Raw genomic sequence first — 22,343 nt, forward strand, 5'->3', positions numbered from 1 at the left:
CTACAAAAATGGGCCTGGGTCACTCAGGGGCTAGTGTAGAACCTGAAACTACGTAACTTGTTTTTTAAACTCACCAGATTTCAAGCTGATAGGGACACTTGAAAGAGTAGAGATTTTACCAGCCGTATTTTAGGATCATATGATGCAATTTATACTCAGCCTATGACCTAACACCTGACTCAGACTTGGCACTGATTAGGCAGTAAGACCCCTTTTCTCTCCCCCAACCAATGACATTCAGTCAGTTTATATTTTTGTAAGGGATTTCTCAGCTTTCATTTAATAAAACACACCTGCATGTGCAAAAGAAGGAATATTTTATTTTTTCTTAGGGAGAAGAGAAGTGGGAGGAGAGGGGATGGGAACTTTAACAGTTAAATTCAGATCACAGTAAGTTTAAGGACGGTGGGGGAGGGAAATCACACGACAGATGCTTTACACATTCCTCCTTGAAAAAGAGGCAAATACAAGCAACCAAACTGGATATACCTATCTTATTTAGTCTTGCATAGTTCTAGTTGCTCTGGATGAAATTCCTTTTGGGGGGGGAAGTGGCTCCCACAGGTGACTGATATTCATTGACAAATCCACTCACCTTTTTTTGTTTTGTTTGGCAAGTTAAGAATCACAGATGAGCCCAGATGTGTGACAGCAGAGCGGGGGCTGCCATCACCATGGGATCTCCTCCTCAGGAGTAGGCCAGGGACCTTTCTCCTAGGACCCAATCCAATTCTCATTGAAGTTCATGTTAATATTTCCACTGCCTTCAATGGGAGCTGGATCAGACCTGTACAGAGCTAGGGTGGGAGCCAGCATTCCCATCCCCTCCTCCTTCCCTCCCAAGCCCTATGCATGTTGCCGGCAAGTCAAAGACGCCTGGTAGGTAACCTGCTGAGTACTGAACACCATCGTGGTATGGATGAGCTAGCAGATTTTGCACTGGGGCTAGTAAGAGCACGAGGCTGATCTAACTGCTGTCAGCTTTGTTTTGCAGTCCATACAAAGCCTCCATCTGCTTCCTTTTGTTCTTTGCCCGGGTAATGGTCATCTTAAAGAGCTTGCAATAGAGCTCCACCGCCAGGGGGCTGTCGTCGTTCCCAGGGATGGGGTACGTGATGATGGAGGGGTTGCAGTTAGTGTCCACCACTCCCACAGTGGGGATGTTCATCTTGGTGGCATCCCGAATGGCCACGTGTGGCTCGAAGACGTTGTTCAGGGTGCTGATGAAGATGAGGAGGTCGGGCAGGCGAATCCCGCTCCCGTACTGGACATGGGCATTGGTCAGCAGGCCCCCCTGCCAGTAGCGGGTGTGGGCGTACTCCCCGCAGTCCCTGGCCGTGACCTCCACCAGGTGGCCGAACTGACGGTTGCGGTTGATGAAGAGGATGATCCCTTTGCGGTAGGCGACATGGGCTGTGAAGTTCAGAGCCAGCTGGAGGTGTTTCATCGTCTGATCCAAGTCTATAATGTCCTGATCAAGGCGGCAGCCAAAGATATATGGCTCCATAAACCTGGGGAAGGAGAATGAGACATAAAGAACTCGGAACATTTTTATTTTTTGACTGACATTTCCAAATGCTCCCTGCCCCTATAGAAACTCTCCTACATTGGGGCATCAGCCAGCCTCTAACCAATGGGAGTCAAGGAGAAAATTTGCCAGGGGGCAGGTTATTCCATAATTGCCTTCTTCACCTTCTTCTGAAGGATCTGCTGCTAGCCGCCGTCAGAGACAGGCCACTGGGCTAGACGGACCTTGGGTCTGATCCTGTCTGGCAATTCCTGTGTTCCATTTAAGGGAAAGGGCAGTTAAGGCCCTGATCAACCAATCAGATCCCTGCACCACGCCCCGATAGACAGGGGCTTGCCCAGGTGGATCTGGTTTTATTTTGGTTCTAAACCAACCCACCGGCCACTCAGCTCATGACACTGGAATCCCAGAATATCGGCAATATGAAGAAATCTTTGGACGCCTAAAACCTTTTGCTTCCAATGCTGCATGCCCGTGTGACAGCAAATAAAATAACCTTTTCGGTGCTATGACAGTCAAACACAGACTTATTGCCAAAGTCATTAGGAAGGAGCCACCTTGCAAGCACTTTACAGGGCAAATAATCCTACCCTTCTTTTAACTAAAGACCGGATCCAAAGTCGATGGAAATACACTCATTGACTCAGTGGGTATTGGCTCAACCCCAAGGCTCCACATCCAAGTTGTGTAACTTACCTGTGACGGCAACCTTTTTTATGCCCCAAGTGCACTCTGGCATCAAAGAGCTCTTTCAGGGAGAAGAGCTCCTTCACGTTGAAGAAGTCCGGGTGTCTGAGGGGCTCGGTTATAAGCTTTCTCCTAATAACTGAAAGAAGGACAAAAAAGAGGTTTGAGCTCTGCCCCCAGTTTGTGCAGCACAAAGGTTCGGTTGTGGTGTGAAAAGGAGAGCGTCGTTTAGTCCTGGATTGCCAATAACAGCACAATGTTTGGGCGTGTATATGGCGGTTAATGCATTTATACAATCCCTTCCATCCAAGTATCTTAGAGCTTTACACTTCAAGACTCATATTATTTCTCTCTTCTTACATACAGGGAAGCAGATATACAGAGAAGTTAAGTGACTTCCCCAAGGTCACACTGGAAGTCTGTGGCAGAGCCAGGAGTCCTGACTCTCAATCCCAGACTTTAGCCACAAAATCTTCCTTCCTCTCCTAGGTGCGTGATCAGATAGGTTAGAGGGGAATCTAATGTACTGAAAATCACATGCATAGACAATCTGAAAATGAAAGTAGCCAACAGGGCTTAGAAGAGATGCTCATTAATTTAATGATACATTATCTTCTGGCTTAAAGCAAACCTGGTGGCTATCAGAGAGGGATGGTTGGCTTAACTCAACTTGCTTTGGATAGTAGAAGCCAAATAGCCTGGTTGCTTTCACTCTCCTAAAGTAGGTGGGGTCAGGACTCTTACCAGTGGGGTCCACCTGCTGATTCGCTTCCGGGGCAAGAAGAGTTCCAAAAAGTCGACTGCTGAGCTGTGAGGTACCGGGAGCGGCTTTCCCCAGGGACCCCAGGCAGCGAAACCTCGGTACCCCTGACAATGGAGAGAAGGGAGAAATTAAACAAAAGCCTTAAACAGATGGGTAGTAAAATAAAGACACCAATCAGAATACGTTGTAGCACCCACAAACACTAAGGCTTCCCAAGTCCTTGAAACACAGGTTAATATTAGACCCACTTCCCAGAGGTGCAAACCGTGGAGAAGTGGCTTGCGCAGGGCCTCTCAGTGTTAGAGCCTAGTTTCCTAAGAAAGATCGAAGAACTTTCTCTCCTCCAACTGGGCTCTGGGAAGTATGAAGTGTGCACACCAGATGGCAGGGAACATGGGGCAGGCTCTGCATAAGGGATACTGGGACCTCATAACAAGTCAAGCAGCCCCCCTTCCTCTAGCAAAGCATAGAGCAGACACCCTGGCAGGGGAGAGGGTAGGCAGCAGGGGGCACAGGCTTAGGAGCTCTGCTAGGGAGAAGAAGGGGGAAGCTGCTACAAAACCAGCGGCTCGGGAAGTTGGTTGCTTGATTTCGGTAACCACCACAGGGGCTGTTTCCCGGGGAGCTAGACTCCAGCAGCATAACCCCACAAGAGGCAAGTCTCCAGATCGCCGGGGGGAGTTCTTAAAGCCCCAGCTCCTGGAATCAGGAGATGGCAGGAGAAGCTCAGCTCACATTTAAAGGCAAGTGTTTAGCTTCTGTCACCCACAGGGCTGCCCAGAGGATTCAGGGGGCCTGGGGCAAAGCAATTTCGGGGGCCCCTTCCATAAAAAAAAAGTTGCAATACTATAGAATACTATATTCTCGTGGGGGCCCCTGCGGGGCCTGGGGCAAATTGCCCCATTTGCCCCCCCCCTCTGGTCCTGGTCACCCACGTGCACCCTCAAGGCTCAGACACCAGAGAGCAAAGGACCAGGCTCCATTTTTTAAAAAACGACCTCCGGATTTTTAAGCCACTGGGGATTTTTACATATGCTGTAGGTTGGCCGACCTGCCCCAGCCTGAGACCCACCAGGGAAAAGCCTGGCATAGCCACGGCCCAGGGCAGCAGAGAGGCACCTTGCCCAGCTCGCCTGGGCTCGGATCCGCCCGCCTGTCCCCCCCCCCCCCCAAACTCCGCTCCCCGCGGCTCCAGCCCCCCTGCAGCCCGAGTCTTTGCACGCAGGGGAAGCCCCGTCTCCCTGCCTCACCCGCCTGCAGCAGCCTGGCAGCGGCCATCTCCGGAGCGGAGCTGCGGCAGCAGCAGGCCCGGGCACGGAAGGGCAGCGTAGCCTGCTGCACCGGCCCTTTCCGCTTCCTCCAGCCGCAGCTCCGCCTCCCCTGCCGGGGTGCAGCCGCCAGCGGCGAGCCCGCCCTGCCGCGGGCTAGTCTGCAGGGCTGGGGCCGGTGTAACGACCCAGACCCCGCAGGGAGCCTGTAAATGCCCCTTCAAAGGCAGACACTGCAAAAACCTGCCCTCACAGAGCCGGTGTTGGCTGGATTCCTAGCCGGGGCCGACTGGGTTTCTCCAGGGACCCGCACAGGTGTGAAGCGCTAGAAACAACCCTCGGTGCTGGAACTGGGGGGCTGCAGCACCCCCTGGGTTGAAGCACTTTCCCATACGGTATATGCAGGGTTTACAGTTTGGTACAAGGGCTCCCAGCACCCCCACTGTAAACATTGTTCCAGCCCCCCTGGAAGCAGCAGGGTTTATTGGTGAGCAAATGACTGTTCCTCAGATCAACCCCCTTTTTAGAAATGATCAGTATTGATGGTTTGGACTGGGGTAGCCCTTAAAAGCCCCAGTCACAGATTAGGATCCCATTGCGCAAGGCGCTGTGCAAACAGAACAAAAAGATAGAAGGTCAATTCTTTGCAGCAGGGACTAAGTATGGGATAAAAGACAACAGGTGCAGACAGAAAGGGAATGCCAGGAAACAATGAGACAATATAGGTCAGCAAATGCACCTTCAGTTCTTCACTTCAGCGGGGTTCTCTCTGGTACATATACAGATAGAAAAGGAGGCATGCAAAATACTCTCAGGAAAACCTCTGAACTAGGGGGACTGAAAGTAACAGAAATAAGGGCTTGCTCCTGCAACCACTGCAGGGCTTAGTAGGAGCTAACACTTCCACAGCCCTCAAGGGACTACTCCCAGAGGTGTGCATGGAAAGTGTTCGTAAGCTGGACCCTTGTCTAAGAAACAGTACTGTGCCTTTAAGGGCCTCTCTCTTTGTTGCCAAGTTACCGCCTGTCTCCTAGCAACATCGTTTGTTACTTAAGCACCCTGTTTCTTATGGGCCTGGTCAATTTCCTGCCTCTTTGTCCAGCTTGGACCAGAGTCCCCAAAAGGTCTTAGCTCAAAATGTCCCAGGAGCATCTGCTGGAAGCCATCACCACCTGTAACAAAGAGGCAGAGGAGGGTCGGTCCCAGAGAACCAGTGATTACTACAGAGTTAATGACGATTTGCCAGCCAGGTTCAACCACCCAGGATGGTTTCGGGGCTACAGGTGAGGAAGCTGATACAACTTGTGTGATGAGCAAAAGCAGCATGTTGAGAGAGAGGGAGGGGTTCATGGTGCACCCAGAGGTTGCCACACTTTGCAACAATGACCTGAGATCCTGTGAAGGCATCATGACCTCTGCAAGATTGTGAAAATGATACCCATGTTAAGGCCCGAAGGGCCTCTGGGATGTGTCCCATTACCTACAGCCAGATTAGCCATCATGGCCAGAGGTCCCAAGCACGCTTTGCTCCATCTTCATTCAAGCCCCAGCTCTCCAGAGTCAAGCATGCATAGAATTGTCCTTGTTCTTAAATTCCTCCAGGATCTTTGTCTTGCTGTTTCCTTAGCAGACATTTCCTCTCTGCCCCATCAATCTCACTGCTGGTGACGAGAGGACATGCAAGGTGGATTCATAGTACCAGGAGACAGGTACGTCTACAGTACGAAATTATTTTGAAATTATTCTATTCGAATTTTCGGATAGTATCAGGAGACAGGCGGTGCACCGTCTGCTGGCAGTATGGTGTCTGCCGTAGCTTTCACGGAGGGAGGAGCGAGTGTCGACACACACCCAGAAACACCCGCGAGAATATTTTTGCCCCATCATGCACTGGGAGCTTAACCCAGAATTCCAATGGGCGGCAGGGACTGCGGGAACTGTGGACCACTCCAGCATTCGATGCTAGCCTCGGTACTGTGGACACACTCCGCCAAATTCACGCGCTTTAGTGGGGACACACAAGACCGAATGTATAAAATCGCTTCCGAAAATTCAAATAATTTCAAAATAATTTCGTACACTAGACGTACCCTTAGAAATGCCTTCTCATCTCTCCCCACCTTATCCATTCCCCATCTCATCCCAAAAAGCATCTTTTCCTTTGTCTGCACTTCTTAATGTCCATCTGTTACTGTAATTTATCTCCGTAAACTGTACTATTTAACTCTGTAGAGTGCTGTGGGATACAGTTTGTATGAAAGAAACCATACCAAGTAAAATTACATTCTATTGTGTAGAACGAATGAGCCCCATCCAATGTACAGGACCACCAACCAGATCTATGGAAGCAAAGCGCCTACTGTACATGAAATGCCAGTAAGTATATGCAGCACAAAGCTAATTACAGTGTGTATCAATCTTACCTTTTAAGTGAACTCTAGGTACCTGTTGAGGAATAAGTTATTTGCTTTATCTGTAGGAGTACTTTAAAAAAATACTCAGCTACGCTTTTTGCTTTGTTCCTTTAAAAAAATGTCAATTCACTTCAGGCTAATTCATTACCTTCCTTACAGGAGTATCTACGGTTTGCAGTATTTTAAAATGCATATATTATCCTGCAGGCACTGTTTACTCACCCTCCTCTGCCCAGAAATCGCCTGTTCTTGGCATGAGCAAACTGGGTAGGGAAACAGTACGTGTGTGGCACAGCCAACCAGAATACAGGCACAGAATACTGAAAAGTAGTCAAGGGAAATTGATGTTCAGAATTTATTTTACCCTTATACCTTTTGTTAAATTTAAGGGTTTTTGATGGTGGCCAGCAGTGGTTCAAATTTAGGTCTCCTGTATAAGACCCAATAGGCGAATTTTTCAATTGCTATTCAATTTTGCATTTCATGTTGCCACGCCAGCAACTTACAAAGGAAGGAAAAATACAGTAATATAATTCATGAAAAAACTGAGGGGCACCATAGTTCTATTTTCATATTGTAGGTCTCAGCAGATCTTTGAAATCAGAAGGTGGGATTTTCAGAAGCCTCTAAATGACTTTCAGTGAGACACGTGCTCTCATGTCACTTAGGGGCTTTTGAAAAATCCCACCCAGAAGCTTTGGTATCTCCAAGCAGTGAATTTTACAGTATAGGAGGGTTAGAAAGAAAAGACGCAGTAGTTTAAAAGGGGGCAGATGCACTGATCTAGAATCTCTTTGGAAACACACTGGAGTAGATCAATGATTTTTTAATTGGACACAATATATTCCCCTCCTAAATAAACAAAAAGAGTTAGTCTCTGGCAACTTGTGGCTGAAGTCTGATGCCAAAGAGAACAAGGTGTTTACTCACAAACACCCCCACAAACAATTATACTACTACTACTACGTAAAAAAAAAAATAATAATCAGAAAAGCCGAGGTGGAACATAGGGATTGCCAAAGTGAAAAAATAAACTATAACCAAAACCACACACAGGGAAATGTGTGATGATCAATGCCTGAAGCTTCAGAAGGTGGCCCTAGCTCTTCTCCCCACTCACACATAGTATACCTTTCTGCGATAGAAGAATTAATACACTATGTAAGAATTTCAGTTTTTGAATTTAGCTGAAGTTGGTGTAACATCTCTGGCCTGCTCCACTCGTGTGCTGCAGAAACCAGCACCCTTGCAGCAAAATTTAGGACAAGTTTCCTAGACTACAAAGCCCTTGATTAAAAATACGCAAACAATGGGTGGATGTGTAGGGTTTTTTTCCTGACCATGGCTGGTGTTTGGTTCATGCTTTGAAGCATGAAGATTTAGAGCCCTTGTAATTATACCCTAGCTCTTGTAAAACACAGAGATGCTATTCATATGGGTATCTAAAATATTTCCTCTTGCTTTTCTCCCCCACAGACCTCCTTTAACATTACCTCACATGCATTTTCAAAACATCTTGGAAAGTGTGGCATGTATAGGAATAACGGGCTCAACACCTACATGGAGAAAAGTGACGTGACTGGCATAGATAACCTTATCACCTTCTACGACAGACTCAACTTTCACCCCAGTTACAATGGCAGTGGGCCATCCCACTGTGAATAATGTTTCAGCCATAGTGTCTGCAGTATGACACCTGTTCTTCAGTTTACTGTCTACTGCCTGGTTAAAAAAATCAAACAAGCAAACAATAGCATTGACATTTCCTTAGGATTTCTGCTTCTCTCTAAATCAGCTCCTAAGACTCTCTTTGAAAGCATGACTGGAAACAGTGCACTCCTGCACTGAGTGATGTTAAATATACTTCCGTCTGCCACGTTAGCTTGCAGGATGATTCACCACAACAAACACAGGCTTCTGTTACAATAATGCTACATGCCATTAAAGCATCATTAAGCTGCAATGGGAATCTTGTATTATAATGTCTGACTTTAGGTTACCTTGCTGAAGGAGAGCCTAGATCCAATGTTAGCATGATGTAGTAGAAAAGGTCATGAAAACAGAATAAAATGGGTAAATGAGAAAGGATGAAATCTCTGTCATTGAGAGAGTAATAAGAGCAAAATGTTGCTTTAGAGCAGGTGTGTTAATAAAGAAAAAAAATCCGGAAAAATGTTTGTTGTTTTCTTAAAATGCCTGTGAACATAAGTGAATTTAATGCTTGTTAAACATAAATGGATGGCTCCACTCTACAGTACAGCACAGGCAGCCAGCACACACACTTTCCCATGCCACGCTGCCCTGCCAGTGTGCCTCAGGAATGCCCAGCATACACCACTGCCGGGTATGTCAGAGAAGTTCTACGGCCCACTCCTATCTTGGGTCTCTGCTAAGATTGCCAAGTAAGGGCTACACTTATTCATAGATTCTAGAGTTAGAAGGGGCCATTGTGATCATCTAGTCTGACTTCCTGTAGAACAGGCCACAGAACTTCCTCAAAACAATTCCTAGAGCAGATCTTTTAGCAAAACATCCAATCTTGATTTAAATCCACCAGGGCCTTGGTAAATTGCTCCAATGGTTAATTACCTTCACTGTTAGAAATTTACACCTTATTTCCTGTCTGAATTTGTCTAGTTTCAACTTCCAGTGAGCCATCTTTCTCTGCTACGTTGAAGAGCCCATTATCTGCATTTGTTCCCAATGAAGGTACTTATAGACTGTGATCATATCACCCCTTAATCCTCTCTCTGCTAAGATAAATAAATTGAGCTTTCTCAGTCTATCACTATACAACATATTTTTTAACCCTTTAATCATTCTCATGGCTCTTCTCTCTCCAATTTGTCAACATCCAAGACTTACTGACAATCAACATTAAAGGTCCACAGTGCTCGTTGGCCAGCTCTTTCAAAACTCTTGGATGCAAGTAATCTGAACCTACTGATTTATAAATGTCTAACTTTAGTAGCTGCTGGTTAACATACTTAGTTACTGCTGGAGTAGAAATATATCATCATCTGATATGAATAATCATCAGTTTTTTCCCTAAAATAGAACAGACATATTTATTGAACACAATCTGTACCAGTTACAATGGTGACTTCTGTGACATAGACTCTTGTCTACTGCAAGAAACAGTAGTTTAAATGGTACCAATAACTTGAGCTGATACCGCTTAGAAGAATAGAAGTACATAAACTGGCCGTAAAATAATTCCTACAGTAGCAGATTAACAAAAATGCTCCGACACATTAACCTTAAAAGTCAAATCTTGTCCTGTTAAACTATGTTTTTCCCACTGCAGGAAAAAAAAATTACCTTGCTTGATAACAGGACATTTCCTATGAGGATTTGACAAAGCAACTACAAAATTAAGAGTTTTAAGGTGGAATTGTGTTCATAAAGCTGAGAAAAGATGTCATCAGGGAAATTTGTTTGAGAGAGACTGTCAAGTAGCTAAACCCTCAAATTTAGGTTTGGAGATACAAAAATTTTAAAGAAATTTCATTGTAAACAGTTTCAATAGCTTCTGTCTAGGAAACACAAACATGTTTCACCATGGAACTGGAAAAAATCACTATAGAATTTCAAGAATAAACTTTTATTAGAAAAAAAGACATCCATTAACACACATTTATTATGGTTAAATGATATTCAGGTGTTCAGGTAGAAATCCTTGCTGAACCCCTTCCAGTCAACATATAGTTACTTATAATTAAGTGGTAGTTCAGTTAACATAGCTTACAACAAAGATCTACATATACTTAATAGGCTTTTCTTCAATCACAAGTGATCCTTTCAACTCTTGGCTCATGTACTGCATGGTACTAAAGGATGAATGAATTTTTGAATCTTTGTTTCTATGTTGTTTAGAATCTGACCAGGATATCTCAAGATCCATGTTTTCCCAAAGATATTAACCCTTTAAATAGTATTGTTAACTGATTTGTTGTAGAACATTTGTTATTCCTTCCTGTCTCAAGACTATAATTTCTTAATGAATTATTCAAACAAGGGCAATGAATCCTAGAGAAATATTTTCTAAAGTTTTATTGCAACAAATGCAGTTATACAACCAATGAAACTGTGTCATTTTATATAACTCACACTCCACTGCAGTTCTAACTGTGCAATGTATTTCCACTTATAGTTCTCAAGAACTTTGTTTGTGGAGGAGACACTATCCTAGTTTAACAGTGCAACACACTGGTAATATATAACTAAAAGCTATGAAAAATTTCCAGCAGCTGGCTGAAAATAATATTTGGTATAATAGATGAGATGTGTCCAGGTAATACTGCAACCTATATTTTTCATAACATTTTCTTAAGAAAACTTCACTCTGACATGGATCATTTTTATACTGTCTTATAAAACCAAATGGATCAAGCATGACAGGGCGAAGTTTTCAAAAATACAAGCAAGGCAAGGTTACTTTACTAGTTAACAAGATCAATAATGAAACTGAATAGTAAGTCTAATAAAGGCATGAACACAGAATAAACAAATACAAATATATGGTGCCTGATCTAAAACCTATTGTAGTTCCTAAAGAATTTTGGAGGAGGCCCATGGTGTAGTTCCACTATTACACCACACAATATTTGGTGATCTCAAATACAGAAATACCGAGCAGAATTCTGCCTTCATTTATAACCCGTCAATGCGGTTGAACAAGTATAATAAAGCAAGGGCTGAAATTCACCCAAAGGGTTTATATTTTCAATATCTATCACATGGCTTCCAAAGAAAAACCGAAGTAATTTAGAAAAAAAAATCAGCCCTCTGCTTTCTCATTTACCAATTCTCTTCTAGGACTTCAGGGCATGTCTTCATTTCCTCCATTGTTTCCAATTCTTTGCCTGAAATACAAAGTCAACACAGTGCAGAATAAATAAGAAACAGTTCAGGCAATTTTACACAATTTTACTATTCCGTCCACTTTTTCTACCGATGAGATTAGTTTACAGAGAGGACTGCCTCTTTTTAAAAAACTACTCACATTTACCTGCCCATATCTCTCTACCACATACTTTCTCCACCATTTTTAAAATCTCACCTAAAAAAAAAAAAATCTTCTCTCTTATGCCTAATCCTCTTCCCTGGTTTTGGTATTTGAGCTGAATGCTTCACTTTGTTACATATGGTTTATCTCACAATCTTCCACAACAGGCTGCCTTGCATAATTTAACTTTGTAGCACATTTGGGGATACAGTTTGTATTAAAGATGCTATGCAAAATAAAGTCATATTGCACAGAATTGTATTTGTGTATCATTATAAAGAGCTGGAACACACCACCACACCACTTTTAGATGAAATAATACAAGTTGCACAACTAAACTCATCCCTCCTTTTAGGAAACAAAGTGATTATTCCATCATTTTTAGAATCAAACATCACCATGACCTGGGTATTTGGATAATATTCATGCTAACTGGTAAAACTTCTAACTGTCGTGGGAAAAGCCTTGAATAGCTGTTTTAAACAGCAGATGAGCTACAAAATTGCCTGCAGAAAGCCTACTAGCTGGTCTAAAAACTACGGGTGGTGTCATAGTGACGTGCAGTACATACATTATTTTGTTATTTCCATTGCTTTTCAACCCTGAGAAACAAGTCAGGCTTTTTTTTTTTTTTTTTTTTTTTTCTTCCTTCAAACATGCAGCACACTTTCTGAAAGCACCAAAAAACAAAGCAAAACAAATAACCCCCACCATTCCTAGATTAAACATACCAACATGATTTAGGGGGGGAAGTCTTTCCATAGGGTTATGAAGAAAATTGCCCATACTAAAAGAGAGTGTTAGGACATTTGATTTTTTTTCTAGGTATTTACACAGGTTTTAGTCTAAAAAATTTACACTGTATTTGAGTATTTATCACAGGGATGCTGTTGATATGCTTAGTCCTAAGCTAAGATGTTGATGTCAGATGTTGTAAATTTACATTTTCTCTAAGTGTGACTAATCCAGAATTTACTAGTATAACATTTTTTCAGCCTCTGGAAACACTTGTTCCAAACATTTTAAGACAACCCTTCATTCCCTCTCCACCCCCACCAGACAAATATTACAAATCTCTTTGCCTAGTTATTTTTAATGAGCCCATCAGTGTTGTATCAGAGTCTGAAATATAGCGAACACTTAACCGTTACCAGTTTTAGATGAATGGAGTACTGGTGAAAAGTGCTGTATTGACAGCTCTGGGGACTGTAATCCTCTGTTTAGTAGCAGAGCAGGTAAAGAATAGACAGTGCAGGCATACACATGTACTTTCTTCCTGACCTGGAGGAACCTCTATGGTCCCATCTAATTCTTGACCTTTCTACTGAGACTGCCAAGAAAGGCGCTAATTAATGCCATTTGAAGTGGTGGCTTTATTAATGGGGACATCTGTACACTGGGAATGGGACTGAGACTTGTCAAATTCATTGCACACAGGTCACCAGGCCGTTGTTAGATACAAGCAACTTAAAATCACAGCTGACCTAGAGGTGAAAGCCTCCATTATCTTATTACAAATCCTCCAGATTATCCAGTCCACATACAATGTATATCATGGTCAACACAGGACTTCTGCATTTAGGATATGTGTACGAACAATGGTTCTCTCTCCTTGCATCTGCATGCTGCATAAATGCTTCACTGTAGTCTGCTCTTAAAATAGTGCATTAAGTAAGGTAAAGAGGAGGCTTTTCTACAACGATGGCCTGGTCCATTCTAACCAGAAAAAGGCCCCTACAGATGATTCCTGCTAGGATCAATTTATATGGAGCATTAAGTATAAGATAAAGTATATCTAGTAAGCTCCAGAGAAGATCCATGGCAACGAAGAGGCCCTCAATATGTTTAAATATTTTAAACTTTGGGACACCGAGGATTAAAAAATGAGGCACTCAAAAAAAAAAAAAAAAAAAAAAAAAGAATCTACCTGGAATTCTCTCCTTCCATTCTGGATTTTTAAAGTAAGATTTTTACATAGCTGTGTTGGAGATAAAGTTATATAAGGTTGTATTGTCAATCCAGGATCAATAGAGGTTCTTAAAGAACTGGAAAATAACAACAACAACAAAAAATATGCATCAGTAGGCAAAGTGGAACAGATCTGCATTATAATCACTTCTGCTTTAGGCATCAAAAATATATATATTTTAAATTGCTTAAAACCTACATTAGCAGAATTTATGCACAGAGTTAAAAATCACAAATAATTACATTTTAAAATAAGACAGTGGATGATTTTAAAGTAAGTCATTTTCTTCTTTACTTACCTGCTAAGATCTGAGTTTGTCTACTGCAGAGGAAATATGGAACAGTAAAAGGATAACACCAACCTCTAAAGGAAGTTTGGAGTCACTGTAACTACAGGACAGGCACTGCAAGGGCATGCCAGTGCACCTTCAACCATCACCTGGAGGTGTCACAGGAAGGGTCAAGTGGGTTAGTCTAGCTCCATACCTTTTCAGTCATTGGCTTCTTTGATGAGTGCCAATAAGGCATTCCTCAGTACAAAGAAAGCAGAAGCTCAAACCATTTTGGCATTGTGCCTAAGACGACATTGCCTTGTACGAAGGGGTCAGGCAGATCTCTTTTGTGATCCCAAAGCAGGTTCTGGATGAAGCTTAAATCCACATAAATTCACAGAGTCACTGACTCAGTTAATGTAGTGCTACTATTCCTGAACTGGGCAGCCTTTAGTCTATTAGTTTCCTATTGATTGTTTATTGTTCCAAGGACTCAGGCTTTATTTTCTTGACTTAGTGAATGGTTGATGAGAATGGTGTCCAGAATGATGCTGTTGCAAACACAGCATGGGAAGAAGCCCGACAACAGCCTGCGTATGGCTGTGGTGCCAACACTGAAGGTGATGTGTAGTGTTTAGAATAAAGTGCCCTGTGGACAGTTTGCTTCTCTGACTAGTGAGCAATTCTAAGGGGATGAAGTTTGAAAAATTCAGGAGAAGCATCAAAGCAATCTAGGGAGGTATCCGTAAGGCACACATTATGACAGAAACATCAGGGAAGACTGGTTGGGTCACATACCAAAATGCAACCTCAGGCCACAATAGACAAGCTTCTGCCACGTGCAGAATATCTTTAATCCCCAACCACCCTCCTCCCAATATAGTCTCAAACCCCAGCCATCCACACCCCAGTGTAAGCCGGAAACCATTCGCCGCCTCCTCTCCCAGTGCAGGCAGACAACCACCCACACTGCCTCCAATCCTCAGCACTGGTCCTGGGTGCTGTAAAGAGTGTATACTGGTCCTGGATACTGGAGAAGTGGTGCTGGGTAAGAAGAGTGAGTGCTGATCCTGGAAGGTGGGGGTTAGTGGTGCCCAAGTACCTTAGTGAAGTGTCTACAAATGCTTTCCATCTCCAATCCCACTATCTCCTGCTGACCTCTGCCTACCTCCCAAGAGAGCAAAAATAATGCTCCTGCAAAGCAGTCTTCAGAAGCTGCTACGGCAAGCGGAGGAAAGATCCCACTCCTTGTCCACAAGCTTAGGGGAAGAAAGGTGCCGGCTATTACTTCCCTTGCAGCGCTGGAGCATCTGGCAACCCAGCTCTCAGTGCAATTGGGAGCCATTAGAACTTCTAGATTGACAGACCCCTTTTTTCACATCACTCATGAAATTCTACAAACTACATTCTAGTCACACTTCTTCTTATAGCTTCGTGGGTTCTCCTCTGGCTCTCTTTATTGTTACTAGGAATATCTACATAGAACCCAGATCTTTTAAATCTGTTCCTGCTTCTTCTTCCCACTGGAAACCAGACTCCTGGTGTCATAGCCACAGAATTATGATTTCAGATAAGATGTGTACAGAAGTGGGAGGAGACAATAAGCAGCAGGAGCAGATGAATGTTTAGGGCTGATCTTGCTCCCAGTTAAGTCAATGGGAGTTTTGCCACAGTCTTCAAGGGAAGCAGGAGTAAATCTTTTTTTTTTTAATCCAGCTGACCCTAGTCACAAAAACTGCTGGCAGCAGTTCTTGACAACTTTGCATTTAAAAAAAAAATGGGCAGGGAAAGAAAGATTTCATTTTGAATCAGTCGTTCGACTCAGGATGTTGATACAAACCACTTGAAATCTTGCTGGTTTCATGGTTCATGATCAGAACCCAATTTATTAAATGTTATAAACTTATGAATTCACACCATTTCTTATATACAAATCAAGTTTTTCAATTTTTAAAAAAGTGCTCTTTAAAAATTAGATTAGTTTAAAGCACAAGTTACAAGGAACTGCATCTTAACTGAAAGTGAATTAGTACATCAAGAAAGGTTTCAACCACATGCACATCAATTGGGGCATGAGACACTTTTTAAATCTTAATGTTGGTTTACTGAAATTTTAATTGAGGAAACACTCAGCCTAGTTTATACAGACAGGGTATATAGTGCTTCCATCATTAAAAACAATTACAGCTTAATCTTATTAAAGCAATATATTTGGAAAACTGCTATTTTAAAATACTAGCTTGCATCCCAATTTCAAACTAAAGACCCCAATCCTGCAATCAGATTCAGGCAGGCAGAACCTTATGCCTGTGCAGACTGATTGCAGGTTTGGGGGCTTAGAATAAAACTTTTTTTCCAGGTGTACTATTACTAAATTAAAATTTGCAGTGACCTGATGTAAATATTTAATCTAAAAATCAAACGTGGTCAGGCAATAAGATGCCAGACAACCACTATTAAAATATTTTTAAGTGTAACTGCACAACAGTATAAAGCACACAATAGATGTCTAGACATAAAGGTCATTGTTTCTTTTTTTATAACAACATTACTAGTATTACACTATTCTATGCCATAGCCTGTCAATTCTCTGCAAGATCAGAGCACATAGGGGGATGAAATGCAATACTGGATGCATTCTTGACGGTTTTTGCTCTATTCTGGGAAATTAAGGCCAGCCTCAGGCAGGCTGTTGAAATAAGAAATAGATGGGTGGTAGACAGAGATTTGGAAGAGGTTACCCATTTAAAAAGACCAGATTATTACAGAAATGCCAAATCAAACCGCTGATACAAAAGATACAGACTGACTTGAAGGGCTTCACTACACACAAACTGAAACTGAAATAACTTTAAATCAGTTTTAATTCACATATTTTAGTTATTTCAGTGCAAGTCTCTGTGTGGGGATGCTCTTATTCCAACATCAGTGTCCCATTTAAAAAAACAACCTGATTTTTACTCTCGATGGAAGGGGGGTGTGAGGGGTGAATGGAGTAGGGACACTGAAAATACCCTAGGATCTCACTCAAACAAAATATTTGCCAGTCAAAGCTTTTAAGGAAGTGTTTACTGTAGCAAGCCTAAGTTTGCTCTATTGCACAAAACAGTAGAAAGGGATCAAATTTTTGCAGAGATGCATTTTATAGAAACCACTGTTAAAAACTAGACACAAGACACTCCAATGCAACATGAAGTTAATGTTGAAGGCCAAAACTCATCATGTAATCGTAGGGCATCAAAATGAGATTAAAGAATGCCTATGGAATTATTTTGGCCTTGGATACTTCAGCAGCATGTAGATCTAGTGCAATCCACTGAAATAATGTTGTTTGAATGAACATATAGAAGCAAAAAGCCGCTTCACTTTACTGAACTGCAATTGTGCTTTGAAGCATCTGCTTACAGGAGGTTATCAGAATGTTCGGCAGATAAAAAGGACTCAGCAGTCCCAGAGTTGAAGCAGGAAGCCCTTAAAAGACTGCTCCACACCATGTTCCTGAACTTGCAATTGAATCTATAGGGACAGACCCCTGCATCTGCATGGAGCTACATTGACTTCAGTGGCCCTGTGTTAGTTACAGTAGTCCAGCAGAGCAGTTCTAATTTCAAGATGGGGACCCAAGTGGAAAATGGCTACATGAGGCTGTTCTAAAATAGTTCCAATTCCATGAAATGTCAGAGAATGTGCTTCAGTATCTGTAATATTCCTAATCAGCTGCTGTTGTTTTCTAAGATCTCTTAGCAACTGGCCAATACATTGTGGACACAAATGGGTTCACTTTCAATATATGTATGTTTTGATGCACCATATAATTTAAAGCATAATTAGCCATGCTATCTTCTTATCTATGACAATTACATGTTAAATACAGCATCCTGTAGTAATGCATGCCCTAAAAATCATTATAAAAATATTTTCTTAAAGCACTTTAAATAATTTACAAAATCTACAAAAAAAAATTAAACATTTATCCATGATACACCTGTTAAATAGGATTTTTCACATTAGTGTACACATGATCAGTATCTTCCATCTTTTTCCTTTTACTCTCATGTTTTATCAAGATATTTACAATGATAGGTATTTTCTAAAGACTGAATATTGTTATAAAAAAAAGTACTTACAAATCTGACACCTCGCTTTTCACCAGGGAACTTGTGCATTCCTCTACAGCTAGGTCACTAAATTCTGCTGAACTTCTGTCTAAAGTTTCCTGAACATGGTCCTCTTTACAATCAGCTTCCCTACTTTGCTGGGCTAACATTTTCCCTTCCAAACTAGAGTTGGGTACATTAATTTCTTCCTGCCTGCTGCTGTCTTGCTGGCGCTCTCCTTCCTCTTCCTTAGTGTACGTGTTTTGGCTCTCAAAAATAAATGTTCCTACGCTAACTCTGTCACCATTTACTGCTGCCATGATGGGTTCCTGCAATTGGGGATCTGGATTTGAATCTGAGCTGCAATACATCTGTTTGTCTCCCAAAGTGTTATCCTTTCTGTAATCATCTGCTTCAGTTTTAACATGCAAAGGAGCAGCCTCCAGTTTTTCACAGGTTTCTGCTATACGGAGACTTGTCTCCTCTATTATGAGGCTCTGAGTAAAATTTGCTTCTTTTATTCCTGTCTTTCCCTCTCCACCAAGGTCCCCATTTTGCACCAAGGCTCCACTTTTTTGTTCAAGTGCACAAACATTCGGGAGAGCTACCTCAGTCCTTAATGTGCTGCTATGGGGAAGTGAATGTTCTACATTTTGCCTTTTGTTTAAAAGCACAGATTTCTTTCTATCGCGAGCATACTTTAGACCAGCTATAAATTTGCTTGAAATTTTTAACTGAAAGGTGCTATTTCTTTTGGAATTAGACTTAGCATTAAAGTATTTTTGCAATTTACACCCATCACCTTTGCTGTGTGTAGATGAAAGGCTTTTCTGCTTAGGCTCTATAGTACTCTTTTTACTTAATGAATTTCCTTTTACAGACAAAGCACCAGCAGCTAAACCTTTAGTCCATACTGTCCCTTGCTCAGCCTTCAACTCTAGAGTAGTATGGAGGTACACGTTCTCTGCGTAGGATGCACTTTTCCCACCATCATGCATTATTGCACTTTCTCCTACAGTTCTCCGAGAGCTTTTCAATTCATCTGTTTGATGAGATACCTTTTTAGTTTTTTTACTCTGACCTGATAACATGTTAGTCTCATTTTCAATTAGCTGATGCTTTGCTTTTCCTTTATTTGCACATGGTTTGGTAACTCTCAATGAGTCAGCAGTTAAGTTATCCCTCCGTATTTCCATACTGCTTGCAGAGTCTTTAGCCTTTTCTGCCAAAAATTTCCTAATTTCTTGTTCGATGCTGTCGTCGCTATCCACAGAGCTGCTGTCATCTGTTGCTGAAGTAGCAGTCAAAGAACATCTTTTATTTTTAGCTGCCTCCAGGTTATTCTCGTTGCAAACTGGTTTAGGTTTACATTCTTTTTTAAACTGCAACGCAAACGGTAAGTCCTTTATGCTTTCTGTTCTTCCCTTTGAGAGCCTGCCATTTACATTGTTCTGGGGGCTTCTAACTGTATTTTCCTTAGTATCTTTACGTGATTTTGAGAGGCAGCTTTTTAGCAGAATAGAACTTTGGCATTTCCAGTCCTTTTGCTGGAGGCTACTGAGTTCATCCAAAAGCTGGGTTTCTGTGTCACCAAATCTGACTTTCTTCTTGCATTGGATTTTTTGGTCTTTGGACTTTTTCTTTAGTTTCCTCTTGGACCTTAAGAGGTCTTTGATAGCGCTATCAAGATCTTCATCGCTGTCCAGAGAACTGCTCTTGTCATCTGTACCATCTCTCTCTTGAGCCTGGACTGTATTTTTTATCAGTTCTCTTGTGTTACTCTGAACCTGCATCAAGCTGTTTGCGAAGTCTAAAGCTACGTGCTTGTCAACAAGCCCAGTAAATTCTGTAGAGATCTGCTGCTGACTTGTTTCTTTGTTACCAGACCTTCCAGCTTCACAAGCTTTTCTATGACAGCTCAGGCCACTCCCATCTTGCAAAACTGGCATTTTGGCGCTATTACCATAACCTGCATGGGTACATCCCATCTCCATCCCTTCTGTTTTATTGTCTATGCTCTGTTTTGCTACTTTGCTTTCTCCTTTAAGTCTCCTTTTACGACTCAACGATAAATTCAGTGTTTTGGGGAGGGAAGGCTCAACGCCACCAATTACACTGTTACGCTCAGAAGACAAAGGCCTCTGCACAGAGTGGGACAAATTATCAGGTTTTGTTACAAGCCTTTCTGACTGTGCCTTGAGAGCCAAAAAAGCCCTGATTTCTTGCTCTATGCTATCATCGCTATCCACAGGGCTGCTGTCACTTTCACAGTGGGAGGAAGGCATGCTTTGGGGATAGAAGAAAGGGTTTGCTGCAAATGATTTGTCCTCACTTCCCATTTGGGGTGGCACGATTGTTTTGGAAATGTCAAGGATGGCTTCCGCACACATCAGTTCTGCAGATGCGTCTGCCCTGCAAGAAGCCTGCAACGTGAGCTCGCATTTGGCAATTTTGTTTACTGGAGATGCACAACTTCTGGCTTTTTTCAACGGCTTAAACAGTTTGTTAAATTCATTGCCAGTGCCTTTAAATTGTGTAGATTTTGTACTCATCTCTCTCCTTTTGCTGCTTAAGGGTTTTTTATGGTCTTCTGCCGATGCACATTTTGTTGAGCTAATTGTTAGGCTTGCCGAAATGTCTGCCACACCTTTTTGCAAGTCTGTTGTAGGGTTTGCCTCTTTCTTGATTTTCTCCAGCTGATAAAGCTGAATGGCTTCTTCGATACCATCATCGCTACTTGAATCAGATAAGTGTGTGCTTTCAATTATTTGTTCCCCTTCGGTTTTGCAGAAATTTCTCTTGCCTTCACCTTCTTTATTTTGCTCGACAACCCAGGGTTGGCTAGTAGCAGTCATTTTAAAATGTGCCTGGTTTCCTCTACTGAAGTCACTAGGCTCTTCACTGATTTTAGACTTCAAACATTTAGATTGTACATTGGTCTTCCTTAGTTTGGGCTGGTGCCTTAAGAGGAGTGCTTTGCATCCTTGCTTTAAAGTACTGCGATTTGCTTTGTTAGCTGATTCTTTGTTACATTTAAACATAGATTTCACTTGAGTTTCTCTCTGTTCTAGGTTTTTATCCTCCACAATTACACACTTATTAGTTTCTTGCTGTTTCTTTTCATTCAAGAACTGTACAATTTCAGCATGTATGCTCTGTTCAAAAGAGTCATCACTACTGATGCTCAGAGGTGAAGCAGACCGTAGCTTTTCACAAATTCCCACGTGGTCAGAAATGAAGCCTTCAGTCACCATTTCAGCTTTAAATTTCATAGGGAGTAGATTTCTAGTCACCTTGTTCTGTGAGAGTTCCCTTTTGACCCTCTTGTCTCCATCTGTTCTATCTGAACACTCTGCATTGCTTGGCAACGGCTGGATACTCTTGCTTTTCTTTTTCAAGTACTCTTGAATGGCTTCCTCTATGTCTCGATCAACAGAATCGTCACTATCAGACTCCAACAGGAGGGTCCCAAACTCTGAACTGTCTTCCACTTCTGTGCCATCAGAATCAGCAGGGCAACCTCGCTTGGAATATTTAGTGTGCTGTTGTGTAGATGTAAGTCTGTTACTCCTTTTTTCTCCCTTTCGTTTTTTCTGTGTAATACAGTCATAATCATTGTTCATACCCAGGGAAGACTCTTGACTTTGCAGGTTGTTTATGATCATCTGAACTTTTGCACTTACAGATGCTCTAGTAACATCCTCTTCAGATTCAGAGAAGCAAACAGGGTATCTACAGCTCCTTGATTGTCCAAAGGACTCCCATTTTGTCTGCAGAGCAATCAAAGGAGAGGCATTCATAAGAAACATTCTAGCAGGCAATGAAGAAGTCCGCAAAAGAACTGTTTTTCAGGTTGGTCTCTCGTCCATCCTAAGGGAAAAGAAAAAAACACTTTAACACCATTTTAAAAGCAGCCCGGGTCATTGTTCAAATCCCACCAGTCTAGGCAGAGTCACCCCGATCTGCCTTACATGATTTCCCATCCCGGAAAGTCCAACGGAGCTAATGCTTTTGCTGCTCCTTCATCCTTTGGCTCCCTGCCACAATGTTCTGGTATAAAACATTCTCACTCAAGCCTTTGGCTCTAAATATCTAAATATCGATTCTTGATCCCCCCCCCCCCGTGATAATTAGTTTTAGAGCATTGCTCTTGTTGTATAATTTAATTTTTAAGGGTATTGATTAAGAATGTTCTTCCATTTGGTTGGTGCCCGGAGCAATCTGACACATGCCATTATAAATTCTCTCTATAGTCAAGCAAAAAAAAAAAAAAAAAAAGTTAAGGGTTTACCCCTCGTATGCACATTCTAATAAAATACAAGTATCTTTGACCTTTCA

The 22,343-nt window shown here is 42.2% G+C and overlaps 3 protein-coding genes across 3 annotated transcripts; 1 reads left to right on the forward strand and 2 right to left on the reverse strand.

Moving 5' to 3' along the window:
- Positions 1-300: 300 nt before the first annotated feature.
- Positions 301-4,322, reverse strand: MRPS2 (mitochondrial ribosomal protein S2). Its single transcript, XM_065418714.1, has 4 exons — positions 4,229-4,322; positions 2,960-3,082; positions 2,225-2,354; positions 301-1,511 (listed from the first exon to the last, which is right to left on the reverse strand). Exons 1-4 carry the CDS (start codon positions 4,254-4,256, stop codon positions 968-970), a joined length of 825 nt encoding a protein of 274 aa, XP_065274786.1. The 5' UTR covers positions 4,257-4,322; the 3' UTR covers positions 301-967.
- A 1,061-nt stretch (positions 4,323-5,383) lies between these two features.
- PIERCE1 (piercer of microtubule wall 1) lies at positions 5,384-8,325 on the forward strand. The gene is made up of 3 exons (XM_065419038.1): positions 5,384-5,529; positions 6,544-6,622; positions 8,137-8,325. Exons 1-3 carry the CDS (start codon positions 5,384-5,386, stop codon positions 8,323-8,325), a joined length of 414 nt encoding a protein of 137 aa, XP_065275110.1.
- Positions 8,326-11,495: 3,170 nt separating this feature from the next.
- PPP1R26 (protein phosphatase 1 regulatory subunit 26) lies at positions 11,496-21,814 on the reverse strand. Its single transcript, XM_065418964.1, has 3 exons — positions 18,036-21,814; positions 13,596-13,713; positions 11,496-11,525 (listed from the first exon to the last, which is right to left on the reverse strand). The coding sequence occupies exons 1-3, from the start codon at positions 21,812-21,814 to the stop codon at positions 11,496-11,498; spliced, it is 3,927 nt and encodes a 1,308-aa protein (XP_065275036.1).
- Between the last annotated feature and the right edge of the window lie 529 nt (positions 21,815-22,343).

The sequence above is a fragment of the Emys orbicularis genome, chromosome 18 (assembly GCF_028017835.1).
Source record: "Emys orbicularis isolate rEmyOrb1 chromosome 18, rEmyOrb1.hap1, whole genome shotgun sequence".
NCBI lineage: Eukaryota > Metazoa > Chordata > Testudines > Emydidae > Emys > Emys orbicularis.

Bases quoted from the DNA above. Each gene is read 5' to 3' on its own strand.
- MRPS2 (XM_065418714.1), bottom strand. From the start codon at position 4,256: ATGGCCGCTGCCAGGCTGCTGCAGGCGG. The intron at 2,355-2,959 runs GTAAGAGTCCTG...TCCTTCTTTCAG, and splicing joins TCAGCAGGTGGACCCCACTG to TTATTAGGAGAAAGCTTATA. The intron at 1,512-2,224 runs GTAAGTTACACA...CTCCTTCCCCAG, and splicing joins AAAAAAGGTTGCCGTCACAG to GTTTATGGAGCCATATATCT.
- PPP1R26 (XM_065418964.1), bottom strand. From the start codon at position 21,814: ATGTTTCTTATGAATGCCTCTCCTTTGATTGCTCTGCAGACAAAATGG. The intron at 13,714-18,035 runs GTAAGTACTTTT...GTTATTTTCCAG, and splicing joins AAAAGCGAGGTGTCAGATTT to TTCTTTAAGAACCTCTATTG. The intron at 11,526-13,595 runs GTAGATTCTTTT...TTTGTATTTCAG, and splicing joins ATGGAAGGAGAGAATTCCAG to GCAAAGAATTGGAAACAATG.
- PIERCE1 (XM_065419038.1), top strand. From the start codon at position 5,384: ATGTCCCAGGAGCATCTGCTGGAAGCCATCACCACCTGTAACAAAGAG. The intron at 5,530-6,543 runs GTGAGGAAGCTG...TCTATTGTGTAG, and splicing joins GGATGGTTTCGGGGCTACAG to AACGAATGAGCCCCATCCAA. The intron at 6,623-8,136 runs GTAAGTATATGC...TCTCCCCCACAG, and splicing joins CTACTGTACATGAAATGCCA to ACCTCCTTTAACATTACCTC.